The 28,000-nt window shown below is 37.4% G+C and overlaps 1 protein-coding gene across 1 annotated transcript in view; it reads left to right on the top strand.

Annotated features, from left to right (window-relative positions):
* The first annotated feature begins 7,601 nt into the window (after positions 1-7,601).
* Positions 7,602-28,000, top strand: part of LOC145996182 (uncharacterized) — a 30,286-nt gene continuing 9,887 nt past the window's right edge. Inside the window, exons 1-6 of the mRNA XM_083132544.1 lie at positions 7,602-7,722; positions 14,171-14,251; positions 15,656-15,826; positions 18,381-19,175; positions 21,039-21,112; positions 24,398-24,614. Coding sequence (XP_082988670.1) covers positions 7,647-7,722; positions 14,171-14,251; positions 15,656-15,826; positions 18,381-19,175; positions 21,039-21,112; positions 24,398-24,614 — 1,414 coding nt within the window. The 5' untranslated portion in view covers positions 7,602-7,646. The remainder of the gene's footprint in view (positions 7,723-14,170; positions 14,252-15,655; positions 15,827-18,380; positions 19,176-21,038; positions 21,113-24,397; positions 24,615-28,000) is intronic.

Here is a 28,000-nt window from a genome sequence, read left to right on the forward strand (position 1 = left end):
ATCCGTTAATCAATTCAATAATTTCGAATAAAATTCCATGATAATGTTTCATATTGTTCTTCTGGAATACAAAGATGCGTTGCACGAAGCCTACTAGACTAGGATTGATTGATTTGGTTCATTATACTTCTGCCATTTTTGGGCTAATCGCGAAGATGAGGATGAGTGATGATATGATGAAGAAACACTCACAAACACCCATGCCCAGGCCGGGATTCGAACCCGGGACCCCTGGCGTCATAGCGCGCTGTGATAACCACTCCGCCACAGAGTTTATGTCCATTTTATGCACAGAGAGGCTAATCGGGACTAGGCCTACAGTTTAAAGTGGGATCTGACCACTATGCACCTGCAGCCGGTATCGACCTCTTGATTACAAGGTGACATCGTTACCACAACGCCATCGGATTACCAGGTGTAAAGCGACCACAAGGAAAAGAGCCTTGAGCCAAAATCCTTCGCGCACCTTCCCCTTCATCGGTTCAGCTCGGGCCATAATGAAGCATGCTCCAATCTGCCCCTCCCCTCCAGCGGGAGTACGATGCACAGGATTCGCGAGCCTGCTCAGGCTCTGTTGCCTGTGGTTGCACTATATCTACAACGCAGGCTGTGCAATTACGCGTTAGGAAAGGTTTTCTACGTGACACGTAAATTAGGCGTAAAAAAGGGTAAAATACGTAAAAAACGCGAATCAAACAAAAAATAAAACATGATTTTTGCGATGGTTATTGTTATGTATGGCAGTTTTCAGTGGTAGAATACAAAAAAGGCTTCAAAAATGTTTCGTTCCAAATTTATATGTGCTCTTATATTGGAATTTTACAAACTTCCATATTCACATTCTCATCATAATTAGCCTATGCAAGTGTAACCTATAATACGCATGAAAAAGGAATTGAAGCTGTTACTAAAACTTTTAAATCCAATCCAAATAAATTGTTGTTAATCGTTATGTTATGTTATAAATGCAAGTACAGTGGGATCCACTAGTATTGCTCGGCAAATTGTCCATGACTATTTTCGTTAATTATTCTCTGACATCCTATGCGTTTTTTAGCGATGGATTTTTATGTATGCTGATGCAGAAGTTGTCGACAGCTTGTTTAGAGTTGTATTTATAATTGTTGAAGCTTTTATTGGGTCAAATAAAGTGCACGAACATGGTGATGGACAATTGCACGGTAATACTCATGGATCCCGCAGCTGTACTAGTGCAAGACAGGTTTCTCATTCTTTTAAAATATGTGAAAGAACAGTTTTATTTTTAAAAATCTGTTAGTGAGGGTGTGAGGTGGTTGCATAAACAATCTTAAGAATAATAACGATTTTGTGCTGAAATATGTTAGAAAATTAAAGTTTAAAATATAATATAATTAAAGTGGTTACGAGGGAAAATTAGTTTCTTACATCTGCGTAAAAAACTGGCTTTCTACGCGAAGTCAATTACGCGTAATTTACGTAAAAACATAACGAGTAATTACCTTGCCAACCCTAACTACAAGACTTCGGCTTTTGCGAGAGGACTGAAGCTATATATTTTTTCTGATCATGGGCCCTTGGGGTACTCAGTCATGGACGAACGCAGGAATTTTTCCAGTGGGGGGTGGGCGAACGACGCACATTTTCCCCCATAACAGTATTGCCCCCTCAAAAAACATTGCTTCAGTTTGAAGTTATCATGCTCCTACAACGCCCTTGCAATAATTAATATATATTACTGGGACTGATATGAAATTATATGTGTGAAATATATACTTTATGGTTGGCTTTCATTTTCCAGGTAAGGATCGTGACCCCCTATGTACTCAATACAGCGATTCGGCCATCGGATGTCTCTTCTGCTGCACCATTGTAATGCAATGCAGCATCTAGAAACTCTATGGAGAGAGGGCTTTCCTGCTTGGAGGGGTTTATTCGGTGAGTTTGATTGGTTTATTTTACTTCTCTTTACTGTCACTTTTCGCTAATCGCGAAGATGAGGATGAGTGATCAATGATCATATGATGAATCAAAACTCAGAAAGAACACCCATGCCCGGGCCGAAATTCAATTATAAGGATTAAAAATCTAAAATAAAAAATATACTTTAACTCTTCAACAATACGAAGGAATTAAAATAATCATTATCACGTTATTAAAAATTCCTGGAAATGTGACAAAGTTACCTGTACTTATTTCCTTCTGTTAAATTAGAAAATGCTACGGTTAACTGCTAATGTTCCATTTCTTCCATCTCTCATTATGCTTGAAATAGGTGCTGCTAACGTGTAAAACTAACTAACTAACTAACTAACTCTCTAGCCTTCTTAAACCCGAAGGTTCATGGCTGCAGCAACACAGGCCTTCCATCTGTCCCTATCTTGAGCAAGATCTATATACTCTCTTCCATCCCTACCGATTTCCTTTAGGTCCATCTCAACGTTGTCCCTCCATCTTCGTCTTGGCCTTCCTACAGGTCTCTTACCATCTGGTTTCCCAACAAGAATCCTGTAAACTCCTCTTTCCTCTCCCATTCGTGCCACATGGCCTGCCCACCTAAGTCTTCTTGATTTAATTATTCTAATAATATCTGGACATGAATACAAATTATGTAGTTCTGAATTATGTAACCTTCTCCACTCACCTGTCTCCTCATCCCTTTTAGGTCCAAATATTTTCCTAAGGATCTTATTTTCAAATACTCTCAATTTATGTTCCTCTTTCAATGTAAGGGACCAAGTTTCACACCCATATAATACTACAGGCAAAATTACGGTTTTGTATATTTTAACTTTTAGTTTCTTAGATATTAAACGAGAAGACAAAAGTTTATGAAGAGAGAAGTAACATGCATTTCCTGAATTAAGCCTACTTTTTATTTCCTCTTTAATATAATTTTCATTTGTTAATATTACTCCTAAGTATTTGAATTTGGAAACTGGTTCAAACGAGTTGTTATCAATAATTAGATTTTGATTATTACCTAACACTTGGTTTCGGCCTGTAAGCATATATTTAGTTTTATCTTTGTTAACTTCCAAACCTATCTCTTTAGCAGTTTTGAAAAATATTTTAGCATTATTCTTAATCGTATTTATATCATCCCCCAGTAAGTCTACATCATCTGCATATGCTAACAACTGAGTCACACCATTTAATTTTAGTCCTTCTTTAGTTTCTTTTACCTTCCTTACAGCATATTCTAAGGCAAAATTAAAGAGCAATGGAGATAATGCATCTCCTTGTTTTAACCCATCATGAATTATAAATTTGTCAGACATATTATTACCCACACGAATTTTACTTTCTGTTTCACTGGTGCATATTTTTATCATACTAACAAGCTTCTTAGGTATTCCAAACTCTACTAATATATTATATAATTTATCTCTTTTGACCGAATCATATGCTTTTTTGAAATCAATGAATAGCTGATGGACATTTTGATTATATTCCCACTTTTTTTCAAGTGTCTGTCTGATGTGAAAAATTTGATCTGTAGTTGATCTGTTACGTTTAAATCCACATTGATAATCACCTATAATTTCATTAGCATATGGGGTTAGTCTTGTTAAAAGAATGTTAGACAATATTTTGTATGTTGTTGAGAGTAGAGAAATTCCACGGTAATTATTGCAGTTCATTTTATCACCTTTTTTAAACACAGGAACAATTATGGATTCTTTCCACTGTTGAGGGATTTCTTCTTTATTCCATATTAAACAAATTAATTTATGAATTTGACATATTAATGAATTTCCACCATATTTAATTAACTCAGCTGGTATTAAATCAATGCCAGGTGCTTTGTTATTCTTTAGCCTCTTAATAGCATCTTTAACTTCAGTCAGGTTTGGTTCTGGAACTAAAGGTTCTGCTGTGTGTACTTCATTTACTTCTGATTTATCTCCTACATGAACATTTAAAAGGTCATTAAAGTAGTTCTTCCATCTATTTAGAATATCGCTTGGGTCAGCTAGAAAATCACCGTCTTTATCTTTTATCAAGTTTACTTTAGGTTGCCACCCCTTTCTAAATTCATTTACACCTTTATATAAATCTCTGATATTTTTATTTTTGCTGTTTGTTTCAATTTCGTTAATTTTGCTTTTCAAGTAATCTCTTTTTTTACTTCTAAACGTGCGGTTAACTTCTCGCTTTATTCTATTATAATTGCTTAGATTTGTATCATCCGAGTTATTTAACCACCTAAGTCTAGCCTGATTTCTTATTTCTATTAGATTATGACATTCATTATCAAACCATGGCTTACTTTTTCTTGGTTTATGGTATCCTATACTTTCTTTAGCTGCTGATTCTATTGCATTACGTATGTGCTCCCAATTCTTATTTACGTCTGTTTCATTTATATTTTCATCATCATTTAAATCCTGCAAAACCTCAAATCTATTTGACAGTTTAATTTGGTAATCTTTCTTAATTCTTTCATCAGCAAACTTTCCTGTATCAAATTTTATAACTTTTAGATTTTGTTGCTTATGATTTATCACTGAGAGTCTTTCTCTTAATTTAGCAATTACTAAATAATGGTCACTGGCACAGTCAGCACCTCTATGTGTACGAACGTCAATTATACTAGTATGCCTTCTCTTATCAATGAGAATATGATCTATCTGATTATGAGTTTTACCATCTGGAGAAGACCAGGTATATTTATGGATATCTTTATGTTTAAAAGTGGTACTTTTCACAATTAAATTCTTTGAGGTTGCAAAAGTAATCAATCTTATACCATTATCATTACTTAATTCATGAAGACTTTCTTTACCAATCGTGGGTTTAAATGTATCTTCTTTGCCAATCTGTGCATTACAGTCACCTAACAGAATTTTCATATCATACTGAGAAAATTTATCAAAGACCTGTTCTAACTCTGTATAAAAATCATCTTTAGTATTATCATCTTTATCTTCCGTTGGTGCATGTATGTTTATTAAAATAATTTTACACCACCTACCCTGTAAAACTGCATATGATATCCTATCATTAATAAATTCTACTGTTTTAAGAGCCGAGATAATTCTATTATTTATGAAAAAGCCTGTTCCAAAATTATGTTTTTCAGTACCACCATAGAAAAAAGTATAATTTTTAGTTTTACAATTCCCTTCTCCTGGCCACCTAACTTCCTGGACAGCTACTACATCTAATTTATACTTGACTATCTCATTAACTGTACACTGAAATGCCCCAGGCCGGTAAAGGCTCAGAACATTCCAGGTGCCTAATTTAATATCCTTATTCCTAACGTAGATCTTATCCTTAGTCCAGGGACCTCCCAAAGTAGTCCCCACCCGGAGATCCGAACGGGGGACTATTTTACCTCCGGAATATTTTACCTTGGGAACATCCATGGCCTTATATTTCTGTTTCTTGACATGTCTTTTTACAGTGCAGAGTTGTCAGCTCTACGCCTAACCCCCGATATGAATGGAGGAACTACTACACAACGTGTAAAACTAATATCACAATTTCTTATCACGTTGGCTGTTAATTAAATAAGAAGTTACTTGTCGACAGAGTATCGCCCCTTCAATTTGGTTCACTAAGAACTCCACTGATCAAAGTTCCGGCCGTGCATAAGAAGAGAATGAACGAGAGAGAAAGAGGCGAGGGAAGAGAGGCGAAAAGAATAAGAATGACAGTGGCGATGCTACATAAACGGCAACTAGGGCACTGCCCCACAACACTTTTAACATAAAAAGTTCATCTGAAGAGACGATCGGTATATGCGCGTAAATATTTTTTTGTTTTTTCCCTCAACCCCTACGTTGCTGCAACCAGACTTACAGGGTATGCACCCTGTGCGAGGTTAATATATTTCTACGTCCTGTTGGAGAGAGTAAAATCTCGGCTCTGCCCCAGAGACGTGACGTCACTGACTGATCCAAACCTTTACAGCATAGGCAAGGGACGGTCCCCTCACAATGGAAAAGCGCAAAATTCGTAGCCGTCTCTGGGCAGTGAACGAGGTGCCCTGCCCATTCATGTTTGCCTGTTCAGTGTTTCCAACGCTTGGCAGGCAGTTCATTCGTTCTTCCAGCCTGCAGCAATAAGATAGAAAAAAATCCCTCGAATGCTTTTCTTCGCGCTTGTTCCGGCGACCTGAAAAGTTGACAACACTTTTTATTGCACAAACTAGTCCCTCGTATTTTTAAAAAGATCCTCCTTTCTTCCCATTGTAATACGGATTTGGATTTGAGTTAGTGTATGAGTTTGCGTTGCGTTCCGTCTGTGCGTATTGGTCGCTTATGAAATAATTAGTTTTTCGCGATTTTATAGTTACTGTACGTGTTTATTTATTTGTGTAATTGTGTCTGTGTTCCAGCAACTTGACATGCAGAATATCTTCGTAAGTATAAACGAACTTTTTGGGGGTACATGGCCAATGTAAAGTGTTGTAACTGAACTTAACGATGCATCATCTTCCTAGTTAGTCATTGATATTAGTGGATACTTGGTGAATATGACATTGAATCATGTAGAAACTTTAATATCTACGCCTTTCAATTCATTGACAATGGAAGAGAAACTGCAGTGTAACATTTTTCTAATCATTCCAGTATCTACCCAAAGTTTAGTTACTGCAAGCGTATAGGGTTCCGACGTCAGTATTCGAGTTTTTTTTTTATTTATGTAATTTGTTCCATATGTTGCTGATTTTTCGTATTCCTACGTAGTGAGTATTTAATGCTCTTTGGAGAGATATCTTGATCAGAATGTTAATTTTATTCCAAATTGTTCGAACAATTTACTTACTCCATATCAAGAAACTCCCCTCAAAAACCTTAAAGAGGTTTTTTTGCCCCCCCCCCTCCCCACCCAAAAGAAAAATGTGCCCTGCCTGACTGAAAAGGCACGCGCCGCCCCTGAAGAATGAGATGAAAAAGACAAGAGAACGGGCGACTCAAAAAGATAAAGAAAAATAGAGGGGTAACATGCATAGAAAGAGAGGAGAAGAAAGAGGAAAGGAAATAAAGGGGGATGATGAAACAGGCGAAGAAAAGAAACAGGCAAAGAAGGAGAGGTAAAGACACAGAGAAGGTAAAATAACATAGAAAGAGAGCAGAAAGAAAGAAAGGAAGTGAAAGAAACACAGGCCAAGAAAGAGGGAGGAAGTAAGAGAAGAATGAGAAGGAAAGATAAAATAATGAAACAAGCACAGAGAGAGAGAGAGAGGAAAAAATAGAAAGGGAGAGAAAGACACCGGCGAAGAAATAGAGAAAGACAGACGAACAGGAAAAGAAATAGACAGACAGGAAAATAACGAGAATGAAACAGGCGAAGAAAGAGGGGAAAGAAAAAGAAAGGGAGAGAAAGAAGAAGACGACGAGACATAAGTTGTAGCAGCAATACCGACCTTCTTGAAAACATTTTTTATTTCACAAATACAGAAACAATGTCTTCAGGGGAAATTGTGTGTAGAATCAGAATCAGTGGTAGAATCACAGACAGTAGAATTCGAGATGTTTACAGTGTCGGGAAGACGGGAAGTTTTGAACATTTCCCGCCTGAAAATTTCCCAAGAGAGTTTATAGCAGTGTATAAAACGTAATGACATCAATCATGGGATTCGGATTTACGCAAGAAGAAAAAGAAGAAAGAAAATGCGCAGCTTGTGAAACAATTTATACAGTGAAATTGATATGAACTTCGAGAGAAAGAAATGCATTACTGTATCTGTAGCTTGTATATTTACGTTTTTCAGTGGTGTTGGATATGGTGAGTATAGGTTACTTAAAATTACAATTACACATTTTTACCTTTAAGTGGTCTCAAGATGACCACTTAACGGACAAAATCATCTACTTGTGTAATGTAGCTGAAGGTTTGTTACGAGATGTGTGAGTTCATGCATTCTTTGAAATTGATAATGAAATTCTGAATTGACGGACCCTGGGGAAAATTCTTGATGTGACTACATACTGGATTGATTTATTTGTTGTATTAAGTCCACTTTATGCACAGAAAGGCTAATCGGTACTGGACCTACAGTTTCAAGCGGGGTCTGATCTACTATGTGCCTCCACCGGGTATCGAACCCAGGACGACTACATACTGGCATTGATTGGTGCCAGGGTGCGAAATCACTGAAGATTGGTGGGGGAAAGAAGCAGACAGACATACACAATATATATATATCCCAGTATCATTACATATCATTTATATATAAATGTAAATAAATATTATATATATATATATATGCCATTAAATATGTGGTAAATTTCTCGTATCGGACAAACGGATTTCTTCAAATTTACAGGAGAAATTACTTACCGAATGCAGTTTCTTTAGACTTGTGGAAGTTTGGAGAAGTGTTTTCTCGCATCGTTCATTGAATTTTGCCGGTAAATCATCTATTTTTCGATATAAATGTGTGGCCGATGCACGAAAGCTCTTGCATCCAGGTGGATGTAGCCTGTGTGTGATGACGTAATCCCGGTCAGTGTTTCCAAACACGTGTTTTTGTAACTGAAGACGGTGCGTTTCCGCAAATGGTTTGTGGGGCTATTTGTCAATGGTTCGTGGGGCTATGCAAAAATGGTGTGTGGGGCTACGCATATTTTTTTCGAAACCAATTTTTCACTATTGTAACTTATAGTGACCCTACCTAACCTAACCTTACCGGAAATGGTTCGTGGGGCTATGTATGAATGGTTCGTGGGGCTATGCGTCAATGGTTTGTGGGGCTACGTAGGTATTTTTGGGTGCAGTGAGGTGGAAACACTGCATGCCGAGTACGGTAGTGAAACTGAGACCGCCATTTTGCGTGTTACCGAAGGCAAAAAGAAACGAAGAAAACTTACTCGATATGTCGCAAATAGAGCTTATTTCCATGAAATAAGCGAAATGCCACCTTCAGCAATGTTTTTCAATGCAGAATACGTAAGTACGAATATTCAAATTAAATGAACTAGCAAATTTCAGCCGTTTGTCCGATACGAGAAATTTACCTTTTTAACATTCGTACTTACGTATTTTGCATTACGAAACATTGTTTAAGATGGGATTTTGCTTTTTAAGCGAAAATATTTTCTCTTTTCGACATATCGAATTATTATTGTTTGTTGTTTTTTTGCTTCGGTAACATGCGATATGGCAGCGACAGGTTGACTAGGGTTGTCGATCATCTGTGGTTATGCAGTATTTCCAACCTTCCTGATCGAAAAATTCCTAGTACCACGAACCATGCACGGATAGCCCCACGAACCATGCACGACAAGGTTAGGTTAAGTTAGCTTAGGTAAGGCAGACATATTTAAAATTGTTATTCATAGTTACAAAACCATGTGGTTGGAAACACTGACCAGGGGTTACGTCATGAAACATTTGATTCATGTAGTGGAAGGTAATGGCGGCAACAGCTTTTGTGCATCGGAGATACATTAACGTCGAAAAATATATGATTCACCGGCCGGATAAATTGAACGAAGGGAGAAAACACTTCGACGAACTTCCTAAAGTCTACAGAAACTCAGTTCCGTAAGTACTTTATTCTGTAAATTTGAAGAAATACGTTTCTGGGAGATCGGAATTGTGCCACATTACACAGTCATTGGTCCAAGTTCTGATTCTTTTAATTTCGAACTAATCATGGTGCAGTCATGGACACTTCTGGGTTGTAATAATATCATTGACTCTCAATGGTATCGTTAATACCCAGAAGTGTATTTGACTGTACACATGTACATTTAATGTAGTTAGATTTATATTCATATCTTTATTACCTCACTGGCATAGTGATTACTGGCTGGCTCCATGTTCAGTTGAGAATCATTTTCCCTTCCATATGCACATCTTTTTAAGAACAACCATTCATTTACTGTTGTCTTGAATACAGATTGATGCTGCTATTGTGGGATCACTGGCAAAAGAACCTGTGCAGAACCATGTGTCCTGTGAATCGTACTTACATGTGGAGGGGAGATGTAGAGTGGAGCAGGCTTGCTTGGCTCCATGTTCAGCGAATGGAGGGAAGATGAACGAAGGCTTTTGGTTGAAGGTTCGGTAGTACTTTACTATACCGGAGACACCTATCAATGATTTATTTCACAATTTTTTACATTGTTAACGTACTATTCAGCATTGCGGAACATTTCTTTAGGTGAAATAATGAATTTCTAACGAAAGCAATGTCTATTTCTTACAATAACGAGTACTTACTGTTGTTCCTTATTTCCCACAAACCTTCCACGGGCAGCCCAAAAATTCACGATAGCCCCACGAACCATCACGGGGACGAGGTATGCCTACTAGGTTATGTTAGGTTCCATTAGCACTCCTTTCGTTCAATTTAGCATATACGGACAATACGGGAGCGTATTGTGCTCTCGTGCAGAAAGCAAATGGCAGCAGAAGCTATAACGGTCAAATATTGAGTGACAAGTAATTAATCTAATTGCCCGTTAGTAGGAATTAATTGCAATTGGTATTATTAATATCCGTCGCGAATACAGGTGTCTAGCGAACTGTCTTAGCCAGCACTAGCTTGCTCAACCACCGTTTTTCGCCCGAATTCGGATTTACATGCATTCTTATGGGAATAACAAGAAAAATGCAACTTCTAAACCAATGGACCGAATTTGATGAGATTTCAACCAGCGGAAGACCACATCATGAAAGTACTGATTCCAAGATTTGAGCCTAATCAGAACAGAACTACGGGAGTTATGAATTATTAAAGATTCATCGCTGAATTGAAAGGGAGAAGCTACCCTACTGAGATGCCTTTGCTTTTCGTGACTGACTACAATGGAGGAAGAGTTAGCCTAATCTCTGCGCGAGGGGCTGCTACCAAAGGTTAAGGACCGGAGTAAGCATTGACCAGGATAGGAGGACAACGGTCAAAGCACCAGAAACAATAAACAAGCACCTGATCATAGAGGGTAGCGCGTCACTACGTTCAAATCTGGAATAAAAGGGATGATTTGAAACAGTTTTACACAGTTTGCCTACAATCGCCACCGGAGTGTGAGCTACGCGCGACCGAGCTGCGAGTTGCAAGCAGACTCGAGGTCTGGATTTGTTTTTCCTCGAGTGAGTGTTTCAGAGCCATGGAGTAGAGCAGAATAGAACCAGGGGGTCGTTACTCCCCCTTGCCGTCAACGCATCCGTGCACATACGTGTGGTTATGTGAGAATAACGCCAGACACGTCCACCCGTGTCAATCGTCCGAAACAACGTCCTAAGTAGTGAAAGTTAATAACATCTGATATCCATGTGAAACCGCGAATGGCTCATCGCGTATGTTCGTCTCATCGCCCAAGTCACGTATCTGTACTTACGAGTGACCGCGAAGAACTGACCTATTATTGCGCAAGTTGTCGTATGGAGTCGACAGTGAACGAGTGAAGCCAGGATCCGATGAGGCCAGATGGAGCTGCCGACTGATCCACTTTCGCCAACCAGGATAACCGCGAGGTGCAACAATGGAGCGTGGAGGCCTCCAAAACTGTAGGACCAATTTCACCCAACCCAGGTCAGAGGGAATGCAGCGAAGGTAAGATCCACCCATGTGCGTGTGTGAGAAAGATGACGACTATCTACCGCGAATCTGCGTAAATCAAATCATTGCTTAACTTAAATCAGTGCTATGGCATCCCTAGGCATCGGTATTCCGGCGGAAGTAATCAATGTTAAAGATGAGAGTTTATGTTAGCCGCAAACGATAGTTCATGAAATATATTTATACCTTCAGAAAAGATAGAAGGGGTTCGCACAAGGAACAATTATTCACTTTATACTTAAAATCCTAAACGATAAATTGTAAAAGGCAATGTAGCCAAGACATAGCAAGAGTATGGTCAAAGTAGTAAATAATCTAACCTTTGTATTTGTCATATTGTCGCAATATGCCATAGAATGAGAGAATGAATGTGAGATCGAGTGAAAGAGGGCAAGATGTAATGTGTATTTATCTGTGCTTTAATATATGTGTATATTCAGAAACACCGTAGTATTATGTAACGTCATTTCAGGTATTTAAAATCAAATCCTCGTAGGTTTATTCTCGGTAACTCCGACTGTTAGGCACTTATCCTGACCGTATTATATTTCATGTAATGTTTAATTCGCCCAGCAGGTGAGGCGAGAGATTCTTCGTTGTTGCGTTGCTAAGCTCAGCTCAGTTGAGTTAGTTGAGTTAATTAGTTTATTTATTAAATTAGCAGCCCGTGACAAAGCAATAGCGCGTCAGAAATAGATTTTCGTAGAAAACCACATGCATTCGCATTAAAATGGATCGAAACTACATTCCCAAACATCAACAACGCTACAGAAAATGATTTGCGTAAGTACTTTCTCTTGTAAATTTGAAGAAATCCGTCTCCGGTATAGTAAAGTGTTACCGAAGGTTCTTTTCATTGTGGTTGCTCTATACTGTCACATGATGTGAGCTGCAAAGGGGTTTTATGTCCATAAATCAGAGGTCAAAATGGGCCAGAATGGCATTCTGGTTTGTGAATATCTGGAACATTCCTTTTCCGTTTCGTTACTGTCGTAATCAGAAACAAAAATCACACAACAACATTTTAACAAAAGTAAAGCATTCCATTTCGGGAAAATTCCCATTTTTGGCCCCGCCCTAAATGCTTTTGCTGTTTGGTTAGGTTTAGAGCTCTTGGCATTAAAATAATGTCCCTAAATGATTCGAACAGCTGATCAGATAATGTCTGGTCCCAAGCATGAAGCCCATTTGAGCTTCAGGTGAAAATTCATGTCTGAGACAACCATAAACCAAGAATGCTTTATGACTTAAGCTACTTTTCAAATCATAATTTCTCCAGTAAACAATACTTAGTGAAACTTTTACTTGTTCCAGTCAGCTACTCGAAGCATCAAACTTACTTCCACAATCATTTGCAATGTTCCAAGAGATTTTCTAATGCCCCTATAAAATTAGCAAAGATCTTTAAACACACAGAACAGTTAATTTGTGGTTCGTCTCCTACGTACACTATAGTATAGTTTCGATTAGCTTGTTTGTGCATAAAGTAGGCCCCAAGTTTTGACTGTTTAATTCCAAACTAATAATTGTGCATGATAATGGTTTGATTTCTATGCATCTGTGTACAGCAAACTCTTTCACATTTAATTACTGTGCATTGTGTAGAGAATAATTTTTCTCCTCCATATGCTATCATTTAGGAATTTTGTTGCTAGCAACAATTCGTTTACTGAATACTAGTACTGTCATCTCGGATATACAGTAGACCAGTGGTTCTGAAACTTTTTTCTCATTGTACCCTTTTAGTCGTAACTAAACATCTAGTCCTCACACTGTCCTCAAATTTCCTTTATCAAATTCAATGTTTCGTCTGCTGTATGGGCAGTTGCTGAATCCTGCTGGAAATAAGCACTCTGACACTCAATATCGGTTAACTGTTCAAAAAATGGGGTGAGTATTTGTGTTCTGTATCTGTCACCATTGATTGTATCGTAAAAAAATATAGGGTCTATAATCCTATGTGCAGTTATAGTGCTCCATATGCCAACCGTCTCATCATGTAAAGGAGTTTCATGAATGAGATGAGGATTTTCTGTACACCAATATCTATTGTTTTGTGTTATAACATGGCCATGTAAGTGAAACCATGCTTCATCTGTGAAAATAATAAATTTTGGATCCACAATGCCATCGACAACACTTTGTAAAACCCAGTTACAAAAATTCACACGGCTCGCATTATCTCTAGGCTGTAGTTCATGCACTATTGTCACACTGTAGGGCTTAAATTTAAGAATTTAGCGGCTCTAAATGCTGTGGTTTTTGAAACTCCCGTTTCTTGTGAGAGGCAGCAAACAGATTTCCGAGGAGACTGTTCTAACCTTTCTCCTATCTCATCGAGTTTTTCCTCAGTAAGTACACGTGGGTTTTTCTTTCCACTTGCCACCGAGTCTCGTAGCGAATGTCAGGGAATGCTCTGTAGTATTTGCAGGTAGTCGAAAACTAGGGAGATATCCTTTGGTAAATGAACACTGAACAAATTTTAGAAGTAACGGTATTCAAGGACAGCATAATAACATAATATAATCTGGTAATAAAAATGAAGAAGTTACAATTTTAAACTAGGGAGTGACTTATCAGACACCCTATAGAGAGTAAATTAATAATTCCAGTACTTGAGAATTACATTGTTAGTAATACAGTAATTTCATTTTCATATTGCAGTTGTTATTTTACCAACGATGTGGGAATATATGCAGTATCTGGGTGCCAAAGGAGAGTATAAGCTAGCTTTAGCCTTTGCTGGTAAGTTTAAATTCATAATAATGATTTTAAGCCTTCATTCTTGGAAAAAAAATATTAATTTCTTTTATTTTCAAAAGTGAATTTAGAATGTGTTCATTTTGTATGGTGCAACCCAATCTTAGAAAAAAGCAAGTTCGCAAAAAGTAGGTTTTTCGTAAAAAAGCAAGGAAAGGTGTTTGTAATCAAGGGGTCCCAGGTTCGAAACCTGGTGGAGGCACATCGTGGTTCAAATGCAGGTCCAGTTGCTGTGCATAAAGTGGACTTAAACACCAAATGAATCAACCAATACAGCATTGTGTTAATCCCTTGCATCATCAGTTTGATACTATGCTGGTTGTTTGACAAATAATGTATTATATGAGTATTGTAACTGTATGAAATATGCATTGTGTCTCACAAATACTATATGTGCAACCTCATAACTAGCATAAAATATGTTTTGTTATTTTCTTTGATGTGGCCTTTTTATAGTTATTAATTCAATCTCACGAACATGTTTGTTTAATAATGCATATAATTAAAGACTAAAGAAATGTGGGTAGTTTTGCTAAAGAATCAGTCAAGTTTGTTCACTAATTTATAATATCAAAATAATTAATCCATTAGTAATATACTTGAAAGAACTACTTACTTAATCTGGTAATCTGATGGGTTTTGTTCTATTAATGTAGGTGGTTACTGGATGCAAAATAATCTAACACAGTTATTTGTAGTAGTTTTTATTTTATTTTATCTGCGACATTTCGTCCTGGTTTCCCAGAACTTTTTCAAGCTACACCAAGATATACATACAACAACACAACCTCACATGGGTAGTCACTCTTTTCTAGCCTTATAGGGGCATTAGAAAATCTATTAGAACATTGCATACCATTGTGGAAGTAAATTTTGAGCTTCGAGTACATAACTGGCACAATAAGAAGTTACACTAAGTATTATTTTCTCGAGAAATTACGATTTGAAAAGTAGCTTATGCGATAAACCATTCTTGGTGTAAAATGACGGAGCATGTGAGGTTGTTTTGTAGCTTGAAAAAGTTCTGGGAAACCAGGGCGAAACATCGCAGATAAAATAGAACGAAAGCCACTAAAATAACTGTGTTAGATTATTTTGCATCTACAGAAAGTGGTTATGCAAACCTTTAAGAAGAACATAGTTGGTTACTGAGTTTGTCCTCTGCAAGTGGTTCTCATCGTAAGGTTTTCTTAAACCTTGCATATTTTTAACAGTTTTGAACTATTTTTCTTCTTCATAACTAACCTAGAAAGATAGAATAATCAAAATGCAATGTAATGTCAGCCCGAGAAAAGGAGAAGATTATATCTACCTATTTTTCATGCCATCTATGTTGTTTTGTATGTACTTTCTTCAATGTAATCCGTATCTGTTTTTCTTCCTTTGTAGGGTACAGCCTTGCAGGTGCTGTGTCTGCATTTGGATTGGGCAGAGTTAATAACGGCTCATGTAACGTAAAGTTCCTTATCCTCGTATGTAGCTTGTTTTATATTGGAGGAAGCATACTCTATTGGTTGGGAACAGTTTCCTGGTGTATTGTTGCTAGTAGGTGCATAAGTGGTAAGTGCAGTCAACTCAAATGTACAGTATTTGCCGGAGTATAAGATGAACTTTTTTCTTTAAAAATATGTCTGACATGCGGATACTCAGTTTTTCATTACCTTCATTTCTGGAAATTTTCTCTGTTCCGAGTTAGATGATTTCTTTCTTCCTGTGATGGCAAAGAAGATTAAAATGTATTCTTTCCTAGTTAGATTAGGTAAGTTATTTGTTGAAAGTAGACCTACATGTTACTTTATATTTCAAATAGTGTACATTAATTATAATACAGGGTGTCCCACGAACGGCGCAACTGGGAATTAAGAGTGGCGTTACTTTGTAACCGAAACCTGTACATACATAAGTCATACACCAAATGTTAGCCCTGTCCAAGTAGATATTTTTAAACATAGAAACAACAAACGGGGTGCAGTGTTGCCAAATGTAAGTGAAAGTGTAAATTTATTTTTCCACAAAGCATGGAAAATTGCATGTCAAACATTCGTACGGAAATTCGGACGTCAATTTCCACCTTGGGTAGGTGTACTATTTCGTCATCTATAGTTCAGAGAAGAAAACCGATCGTTTTCGCGTATAGCCAATCCTGAAATGCCTCGTAAAGGTGTACCGGTCCAAATGGGTGTTTTAAAAAAAATATGAGGTACAGTGGCAACACTGTTGATGTTTGAAGGCAACAAAAGATGTGTTTAGTGATGGTCTATGACATGGAAATACTGGAAACAGGAAAAAAAGAAAATGAAAATTATGGTGAAAAAAGTGTTACTTACCTACTCCTGGCAACCATGTCAATACTCTTCCAACCAGAGTTTGCTCATATAAGATACAAAAGATATGCCGATGACACCATAGTCATTTACAAACAAGAATAGGAACTAACCCATCTCATAACTGCCCTCAACAACATACACCCCAACATAAAATTCACTGTTGAAAGGGAACAAAATGGCCACCTCAACTTTCTCGACCTCAGCATCCGACGACACCAAGACAAGTTATCACATCCGTATACAGGAAACCAGGCTCGGGCACCCAATACATCCATGCAAAAATCAACCAACCACCAATGGATGAGCTTTTACAGAAGAGCCTTCACACACAGCTGCACAGAAGATGACCTGCATGATGAAATAGCATGCGTAACTGAAATAGGCCTAAACAACGGTTACACCGAGTGCCAACTATCCATGTGGTGCGCAAAAACAGAAGCCCAGCTCAGACACCCAAGAAACAGAGATAACCCGAACCAAAATCCTAAACCCAAATGGATCGCCTTTCCATACCACCCCACCACATCTGGCAAATTTGCCAAGGCCCTCAAACCATTCAACATCAGAGTGGCACACAAACCCATATCCCAAATCGGAAGGGCACAACCCAACTTCAAGAGATACTACCTACCCAAACTTGCATCCCCCGGTGTCAACAAGACCACATGCCAATGCCACAACACCTACATTTTCAGAACCATCCGCACCGTCCAAGAACGGATTAACGAACACGTAAAAGATGCCAAAAATTACACCAAAATCAGGACTCTCGCAACACGTCCACTCCACTAACCACACCATCTCCTCCATATCCATACTTCACCCAACCAGCTCTGTCATAGAAAACACCATCAAAGAAACCCATGCTATCATCCAACAGAAACCAGCACTGAACCTGGACAATGGACAGGCATACCCAACTTGACAACCTGTCCTCAGAAAGATCCCCGACCTGAAAAAGAAAAGATGTGGTGCACATACTCAACCCCCTCCAGTCACGCGAGGAACAGGATCGGCACATTGCCGAACAGGACGGCCCAGCCCCCCAACCCCCAACTGGCAATGTTACCTGACAATATGAAGCAGACGACTCAAACCAAGATGTGCATGCCAGCGCCGCCAAACGGGAGAAATCGCAGCTACCGCCGCCCGGGAACAAGCAATGCAGTGAAGCGGTACCATCTCTGCTTCAAACGCCGTATCCTTTTGTGAATGAAGATGGTGGATCTTCGAAATTAATAGGATTTAACCATTAAAATGTGCAATGCGGAAGTGCGAAATTTTCTAAATTTCACTAAGTAACAGTTTTTTTGTAATTTAGCTTTTATATTTCTCAATATGAAACAGCTAATGAGTTTAATGTACATTCTGGAGTACAATTTTAATTTTCCATCTAAAAATATTTATATATTTTATAAACTAAAAATTACATTTTATTTATTTTACAGAGAATGATATCTTACCTCATGTGATTAACAAGACAGTGAAAAATTCCAGAATACCATTTCATTTTATTTCTTCTTTTTGAACAGTACCTAGCATTATTAACAGAAGAATGTAATTATGAACAAATTAATAGGTACATCTTTATTTTTTGTTTGTTTGTTATTATTCTTTTCTTTTAAATTTCTTCAAATATATTTTTATTTATTATTTGAGAACACTTTGTATCTACCTGTACGTAAATGTTAGATCAATGTTAATCACTGTTGGACATATAAAACTAATCGTGGAGTTATAGTGGTGTTTATTTTTCTTAATAGTAATGGTTTATTTTATCTTTGCAGGTTTTGGCAGTGGAGTTTCAACAGTAATGTGTGGTGACATCTCCAAAGCAGTAAATGATTCCGAGCGCAAACAACTGATGAGAACTTTCAAAGTATGCCATTGGTTCGGCTTGTTGGTGGGACCCACCTTCAATTTCTTCCTTCGAACATTTAATTTCACGATCATCAGTGTCTCGGTGAACAAACTCAATGCGCCTGGCTTGTTCATGGCTATCGTGTTCGTGTTTCTTGAGGTTGTGATATTTTTTATGTACCGTGACTTGGGACGAGAGTTCCAGCAGTGTATAATAAGGGACCAGTTTGTGAACGCATACAACGAAGCCGTGAGGTCAAAGTCATACGGTTCATTCACATTGTCCAGTCCCGGACTCGATCCAAATTTTTACAAGCACGAGTTCTTTAAAGCTGGCTCGGGTGATGGATCTGAGAACGAAAGTGAAGGTAGCGTGTACAGCGATAATCCACCTTGTGTAGAACTAGATGCTACCAGCGAGGACTGTGATAATGGTATTGAAATGGCACAAGGGACAAGTAGCAACAGTTGTTACATAGAAGAAGGTGGCACGATGGAAACCATGCTGTTAGATTCTGATAAAGTAATGGAAATCGCGGATGCATATGTAAACGCACGTCAGAAAATGAGGGGCAACGAAAAACAACCACTATTAACTGAACTGACGCCTTCTATATCTCAACAATATCCAAGTAGAAGAACCAATTCCCTCACGTATGAAATGGACAAGCACATTACGCATACTGCTAATATGAGGAATTCCATTTCACTTTCCCTCCATTGTAAGTTTTTTTTTGAGGTTGCCTGGTTATAGCTGTACTTAGTGTGGATTTTTTTTTTGTATTTAGGTATTTGTGTGTGTGTCCTTACCTTCATCACAATTAGATCTTTTCCAATGCAATCTAAAGATTCTAGAATATGAGAAAATATTAATTTTACTTAATTACTCTCGTCTGACTACCATGCGAGAGACCCAGGTTCGATACCTGGCAGTTGAGAACTGGGACTTTTTCAACCTGTTGAAGCAGCTCCAGCGTGCACCCAGCATCATATAAAGTGAGTACCTGGAGGAAACTCTGGGGTGTAAAGGCGGCCAGGGGCATGGTGCTGATCACATCACCCCCAGCTCGGCTGAGATCAAAAAAGTGTGGGGCCCTAACCCCACACCCCTATATGCCTTCATGGCATGGTGCAAAGCACAGGGGAGCACTTTACTTTTATTAATTTTACTTACAATAGTAATGCTATTATCAATTCTGCTCTCAAAGTCAACAATAGATTGTATACGAGGGATGTTCAACATAGACAGATTGATTTTATTCTCAAATTATTTATTACTCTTACATATGTGAAATTTGGTGTTTCCGTGTTGAGAATTTGGATAATTTCTGATTAATTTCGAAGACCCACTGCCTTCATTAACTGAGGATGCAGCATAGTAGCTGATCCGGCCTTAAAAGTAAAAAAAAAAAAAAATGGCAATTGGCCTTCATTGATTGGTTGAATTAGGTTATTTTATGTCACTTTTCGGCCACTTTTGGCTAATTGTGAAGATATCGCCTTGTAATCAAGGGGTCATGTGTTCGATACCCGGTGGAGGCACATAGTGGTTTGGATCCCACTTTAAACTGTAGGTCCAGTCCCGATTAGCCTGCCTGTATATAAAGTAGACTTAAAACTAAAACTCAACAACAAATCAACTAATTGCGAAGATGAGGATGAGTGGTATGATGAAATTGATTAAGGGACAATCACAAAGAATACCCAGGCCAGGATTCAAACTCAGGACCCCTGGCATCATAGTGCATGCAAGTGGACTTGATGTGTTGACCATGCATCATGCAATGAAAAGCTGTTTGACAGGCCTTTCCCCTTAATCTTTGACCCTCTCTACCCCCTTGAGAAGTAAAATTTATTGTAATGTTTTATGAAGATTATGTTGTTCATGAATATTTTCCGTTGTGTTTAGCTAGTGGAGATGTGTTATTGTGAAAGTATGTGTTACCTTAGCACATTACCTTACTGGGAAGCAGAACAGTCCAGAGACTTTGCGCAAGTGAATATAGCACCCAACACGGCATTCCACAACATCAGCTATAATTTTACGTCATTAGGTTTGGAGTGGATAGCAATTTCCAAAATGTTCTTTCGCTATTTTAATGTTCATACAAACTGTTTTTACTAATAAAAAGGGGTGAAATTATTTCGAGATGGCAAGTTTTTACTTACAGCGCCCATACTTTGGGATCAAATCTCTCCTTTATTTGTATTTTCTGCATGCTGGATCGAATTTCATATTATGTGAAACATCGAAATCTGTCAACTTAAAAAAAAAATTCAACATACTTCTCGAGGGGGGTACAGTGGGTTAACAGCCCCAAGGACTGTTGTGCCACAGTGTTTAGAGAACTTACGATAGAGGTACTAATGGAGTCAATAAAATTGGTGAAGGTTTGTGCTTTGTGTTAATCAGTGTGGTGATGGTACTTAGTTAAGTAGTTGTTTTTTGTTTCATTTTTGGTTCCTTTATTTAATTTTTTAACTATTTATTTTCTTCACTATTTCTATTATGACGTTTTTACTATTTCCTAAATTGTATTTCTGTTGTGTTTTGTCTGTTACTTTTAATTTTGTAACTATTTCAGATGCACGTAATAGTACTTCAGCTGCATTGTTATTGCTTCTGTTTAATGCATCATTTGTTCGTTCATGTTTGGAGGTATGTTTGTCTGCTTCCATTTTGTTTTTGTTCTTTTAGAGAAGGTTGCATAGTTTAAATAATTGTACTTAATTAGGGTTACCAGATCCCTGTAAGGGAAAAGTAGGACTTCCTATCCCAAAATGTAGGACACAAATCGTTCACATTACTAGAACATGTTAGTAAATACTATAAAAATTTACACATTTTCAGTTTTAGAAAATAATTATTTTATGGATTTTTTTAGGTAAAAAAATCGCAAACTTGTAATCAGTAATAAACAATACATTTCAATTTTTTCAGTCATCTATCTCGGAGAAGCCAATTTTTCTTAAAATTTCAGATTTAGTCAAAATATACTCGTGGAACTTTGAACTCTCTGATGTGATATTCTTGAAGTTGGTAGTTTATGGTTCAATAACTTTGTTCTGGCACCACATTTTTTGGAGTGTCTCAATCAAAATTAATTTCACTATTGGATGTGAGAGTGCAGTCACAGAATTTTAATGCATGATGTTTCTTTTGATTACACCTATTTTTGACCAAAGCACATATTTTGTTAATTAAAATTATGTGACACTCAAAATGTAGGATTTTTTTTTTTCCAAATACATCCCAGATGCCAAACATTCTGCTAAAATGTAGGACATGTCTGGGGAAAAGAAGACGTCTGGTAACCCTATACATAATTTGGTGTTCCTCAACAATATGAGCACAGTATTTATATAAGTTACGACATGGTAACTCCGCCATACCAATACATAAGGGGTTTCTTCTAAAATGTTTTTAAATTGTGTAATTATTTCAAGATTATAAACACAGTGTCTACCTGTCAAGGAAGGCATGAAAGTAAATAAAAAGTAAAGAAATTATACTTGTGGTCAAGAATGTTTGCTATCACAATGACTGATGGATTTAGTTTATTTTACTTCGCGAACATCAGGATGAATGGTGGTAAGGTAAGATGGATGCAGGGACAATCACAAATATATAGAGACAACACGAGCCCCTCATAAGATTATACTGGTTGTGAGTTCAAACCAGAGCATCGCTAGTTCGCCAAATGTAGTCCAGGGTGCATTAATAGATCGAGCAAGTTTTTTCTTCTTAAATACAGCTTCGGTTTTCATCTTAACTGGCCTTTTTGTAGGTGTTTTTTGTTAAAAGGTATTTATTTTTTTAATTGCTAATTTCCAAATTTACCTGAGTAAGGGTCAAATAAATAAAGTTTTACAAAAACGAAAAAAAGGTCAAGAAAAAGTCATATTTTAAAAAGCCATTTTTTACTATATTTTGTTACATAATTAACCAGTGTTATTTTTCATCTCCTGCATGGTGAACTTCAGAAATAAGTATGCTAATGCTACCGACTAGATCACCATGGCTCCCAAAAGTAAAAGAAAAGCAGTGCAAAAATAAGAAAAATAAAAACAAATTGATAAGTGTGAGGGAATGTTTACTGCAAATTAAGTGCTTTTTTTATGTTTATAGTGCCAATAAATCTGCTCCCTACTTATAACTGTTACTTATGAATGTTGTTTAGAAGTGCTTAAAGTATATTTTCCTTTCATCTTTTGTAATGAAATGATGCTAAATTAATCATAGACACCAAGGGAACTATTATAAATATTAGATTTTTTTGGTTAACTCAACATTTTCCAGAGTGAATAGACCCACGTTTGATTCCCGGGGTTGGTGATATTAGGTTGGAATTTTTCCGGCCTTGTCCCCGCATAAAGTGGCTCTGGGGTTCACCTAGACTAAAATGGGTATCTGGTGGCCAGAATATGGTGCTGATCACACCGCCTCCAAAGTGGCCAAGATCAATAGAACGTGTGGGGTCCTACCCCCCAATCTGTCTCATGGCTTGGTGCAAAATGCATAGGGAACTTCACCTTTTACTGATGGTGATTAGACAAAATTTATGAAAGGATACTCGATTAGCAAACAAATGTTTGGGCTCGGGCTTGACACTACTTTCTTCATTAGAGAATTAGTGAGTCGACCACTCGGTACTATCTGCCTGTGAGAAATATTATCGATTTCATTTAACAATATAATTATCAATATAATTTTTTCTGTAGTAAATAGAGTTGTAGATTCTGTTAAAATGTTCTTATATTGTGAAGAGGCTATTTCTACTTCAGAAGAAGCAACTAAACCTTTGGTGTAATTATGATTTATTTTTGTTGGATCTAAGTTAATTGATTCTTATGTACAAATCATGACAAAAATAGAAACTTATAAAGACACAATAGTAGGAAGTGAACATGTTCCTACTAGGGATGGCCAAATTCAGATAAGATTTTATCTGGATATTAGATAATTTTCTATCTGATATTCAGATATATGATTATTTAGGTATCCGAATTATATCTGATATCCGATATCCAGATTTTCACATTGAGCTGCGATGCCAAGGGTCCTGGTTTCGAATCCTGCTCTGGCTTGGTTGTTTGTGCTTGTCCATTCATCAATTTCATCACTCATCCCCATCTTCGCAAATTAGCCAAGAGGCACAAAACGCGAAGTAAAATAAATTAAATCAATCAATCAAAAACCAGACTTTCCAAATGTGTGCATTATGTGGAAAGTTTTATAGGTTGTCCATTTTACAGGCTATCCATATATTCTTGTATTCATCATGTTTATATTTCACTGTATGGATTTTCTACAAATCCATCATCAAATCTGTTCTATCCGAATTATACCGATATTTGGATTATCCGGATATCTGTACTGTTCAGGTTATCTGGATGTCCCATTTATATAGATATTTGGATATCTGAATTATATGGATTTTTAGATATCCAGATTATAAATTGCATCTCAAACTGATATTGTATAATTTGAAATCCAGATTTTGTGCCCATCCCTAGTTCCTACACCATTTACTCGGATTATAATCATATTCCAAATACATTACTGAGATATTTATGCATCTAACAGATGTTTTTTGGTTACCAGCCAGGTTAAATCGGCGTTAGCTTCCAACGTTTCGAGCACATACATTGCTCTCATCTTGAGGTATGCAATCTATGAGCTCGAAACGTTGGAAGCTAACGCCGATTTAACGTGGCTGGTAACCAAAGAACATCTGTTCGGATCACGTCGCGCGGAAAGCTACAATTCATATATTTATGCATGTTTTGTTTGCTGTATTTCAATCTTTAACGCAATGCAATTCCAGTTGAACAAATGCCATCATATGAAAAGTGAATGTTGTTTTATTAAAATTAAAAATGTACCTTTTCAATTCCCGTGTTAGCACTTTGGCCAAGATTAATGCTTGTATATTCATTTCAGACTGCACTCACACCAATGATGGGAAGTTATTTTGGATACGGAGACTTTGAAAATACGGTTCTCTTCATTATTGTGGAAGTTCTTTCCTTTCTGGTGTGTCTTTTGTGCCAGCTTAGCACAAGAGGTGTCTATCAGAAGAAGCTGATTAGTATCGGCACCTTCCTTATGGCTGCTTCACTTATTTGGTGCATTGTATATTTTCCATCATTTACTCCTGGTAAGTTTTTGTTTTATTAACAGCATTTGTACAAGTGTCTCTTTATTTTTTCTCTGGTTGCTGAACATCATAATTCATGTGACTTTGTAGTAATGTATGGATATAAAAATTTCAACAACATGAAATTAAAAAATGGGACATAAACTAGAGCTGAGCCAGTACTAATGCCGATAAGTTGGTATCGGTATCGGAAAGTATCAATTGGATTTTACCAATACTTTGATGTCCGTGGGCAGGCACGTATCTAGAAATATATTTCGAAGGGGGTCCGAACCAAGTATCTGAAAATAATAATAATAATATTATATTAATTAAGATTATATTTTATTATATTAATAGTTAAAAATACGGTATGAGGATAGTCATATAACAGCACATACAGAGGTTGTTCGCTTTATATCCGACCATTTTCAATTCGGTGCTGCCACCTGGCGTATCATGCTGGAACTATAGGTCTGCTGGTGGGAGCACTGTTGTGTCTGACCTTGTAGGTGCGCGAGTGTTGGTAGTGAATGTTATCAAATGGCGCCGAAAATCAACCGGTATTGGGAGGGTTACGTAATGGCCCTTTTCCATGCTAAGTTTTCATATGTACGCATTGTGAAACAGTGTCGGGAGAATGGGTTAACACTCGGGGTGACTACTGCGAAAGCTATTGTGGCCCGTTACACACAACAGGCTCTCCTTGCGAAGCATTCACCCACGAAAACCACCAGGAGAAGGGCTGCGAGCAAAGTGTCACCCGTTGTGCGAAGGGGGATCCGTCGATTGGCATGCCAAGAAAATCCCCGACTCAACGTGACATGGCCCACAGATTTCACCTCACACCGTCAACTGCGAACAAAACAATTCGCAAGCGCCTCAGGTTGAAGTGTGTGCGGAAGGCCCATGTACACCACCTTTTACTGCGTCACATTGCCGAACGTAAGACGAACTGCAGGAAACTGTATGAGAAGTACCTGGCGGGTTCCAAATGGAAGAAAGTTGTCACAATGGATGAATCATATGTCCATCTCACTGCTGGTGGTCACATTCGGGTGATCACATACCGTGACATTGATGGCAAGGGGCGCAGCAACTTTGTTCGTCAGTGCAGGGAAAGTTTCCCTTGTGGCTTTATGGTTGTGACGGGATTCGGATATGAGGGTAAGTTGATGATACGCAAGGTGTACAAAAACGTGAAGGTGAATGCCAGATACTTCCAAGACTCCATTCTGACGCCTATCTATCGGAGAGACATCCCACAATTGTATGGAATGGACGCGAACCAGGTGATGATCCATATAGACAAGGCTTCGAGTCATACCGCCAGAACATCACTACGTTTTTATCAGGAAATGGCAGAGGAATTAGGAATTCATGTCATTCCGTTTGAAGACATTCCTGTGAAAAGCCCAGATGCCAGTCCAATGGATTTTTGCGCATTTGGACTGTTGAAACGACGTCTTCAACATCGCTGCCCGCGCACCCTGGATGGTCTATGGAAAGCTTGCAGGGAGGAGTGGGATAGAATTCCCATGACTGTCCTGCGCAGGAGCTTGCTGTAATGGAAACTGCAATATCTCTTAAGGTGAGTACCCATCAAAAATGGTCGGATATAAAGCGAACAACCTTCTGTATTTATTAAGATCGGCAATTTTTTTAAAAAACAAAGACCAACAAGGAAGTTAATTGGTCAATTGCCCGAGAGAATCTTTTCATCATTCATTGCCAGGAAAGGTTCAAGACTTACTTCGAGGAAATTAATGTCAAGTGGATGAAGAATTGAATGTGAAGAAAAGGATGCGAGATCCAGTTGACAAAAAGGAAAGTTCCTGGTAATATTTTATGAATATTATTTTAAGTAGTAATGAATCTTCTTTGGTCCCATAATCCCAAGTGCCTTCCAATAAGTTTGGTGGTATGACCAGCTTCTTATTGCTCTTCCTTTACAAGTATTCACTAAGAAATATTGCCCTTCATTAGGACACAAGGCTTGCAACTGAAGTCGGTACATTAACCTAGCATAAATATAAAGATATGGCAGTGGAAGGCTTAAGCCGTAAAATTGTAGGTTTAGAAATTATACATAAAAGGCTTGATAGTATAGAGGTTTATTTGACAACATAATGCCTGAAGGGCTTGAGACTACATAAATAATGATTATAAGAGTACAAACCCCCAATATAAATACAATAAATAATAAAGAAACAATTAAATCTTTACCTAATTTTAGACTTACAAGTTATTTAACCCAAAAGAGCTTATAGTAATGTCATTTTAATATTAATTTCCCCCCAAAACACCTATCTCTGAATAGAACAAAGTGTGCAGTACCTTAACTAAAAATCCCAACTAAATACTCTACATAAAAACTTAAAATACTAAACCACTACAAAACAACTACTCCCTGTACTTTGTTCCATTCCGAGATGACCCCTTTCAACACTCAAAGAGAACTCAACTTAACGTCCTTTAACTTCTGCTAATCAGTGGCTTACTTTCCTCCGACCTCCGGAATTGCAGCCACACCCCTTTTTTTTCAAATTAAAGCCATCTGGTGGCAAACGAACTAAACATTTCTTTCTTTTCACTCGTACACCTTGCATATGGTTATAGTGGAAATATTGATAACCGCCGCTGTGCTTAAACTTGCAGAACAATTACCAATCCAAATAATATTGCTGTAATTAACGTTAATCGTGATAATTAAAAGAAGTACAGTACAGGCGTAGAAAAGATCACCACTTCCATCACCATTTTTGTACTTACCGTTACTGTAGTTACAACAATTTGTTTTCTTCTTTTTCCTTTCTATATACAAAGTATTTTATACAGCGCGATAAGAGCAATATAACAATATATATAAAAACAAACATGCATAAGTTAAAGCAGCATTAATAACATAAATAATATTAACATTGAACAGCACAGTTTGAGAATTGGGACAATCTCAATAAATAACCCTCAGTTAAACAACAAGTATATTTTCATTATTTCATTTTAGTTATTTTATTATTTAATTTTAGTACTTGAGTAAGTCTTTCAGGGGTGGTTCAGACACCCCCCCTAAAATACATCCTTGTCTGTGGGGTCTGCAAAAATGGCACATGGTATTTTCACGGGGTCTAATTATTCTGGAAATTATCCAAAATTTGAAGTTGCTTTCTATTTTGCACCAGTTTTGTCTCAAAAAACTGATTTTTGTATTAGCACAACAAGCAATAAAATTCTTGAATTTTTAATGCAAAAATCTTGGTAAATTTATGCATATAATTAAAGTGGAATACTTGCACACTGATATCAATCAATATTTTGAAAAACTTTTAATTATTACAATTTTCAAGCATTGTTATTGGTATTGGTGGGAATCGGTGAGAGTATCGGTATCGGCTCATTAACATTAA

This window comes from Lepisma saccharinum, chromosome 12 (assembly GCF_977018435.1).
Source record: "Lepisma saccharinum chromosome 12, izLepSacc3.1, whole genome shotgun sequence".
Classification (NCBI taxonomy): domain Eukaryota; kingdom Metazoa; phylum Arthropoda; class Insecta; order Zygentoma; family Lepismatidae; genus Lepisma; species Lepisma saccharinum.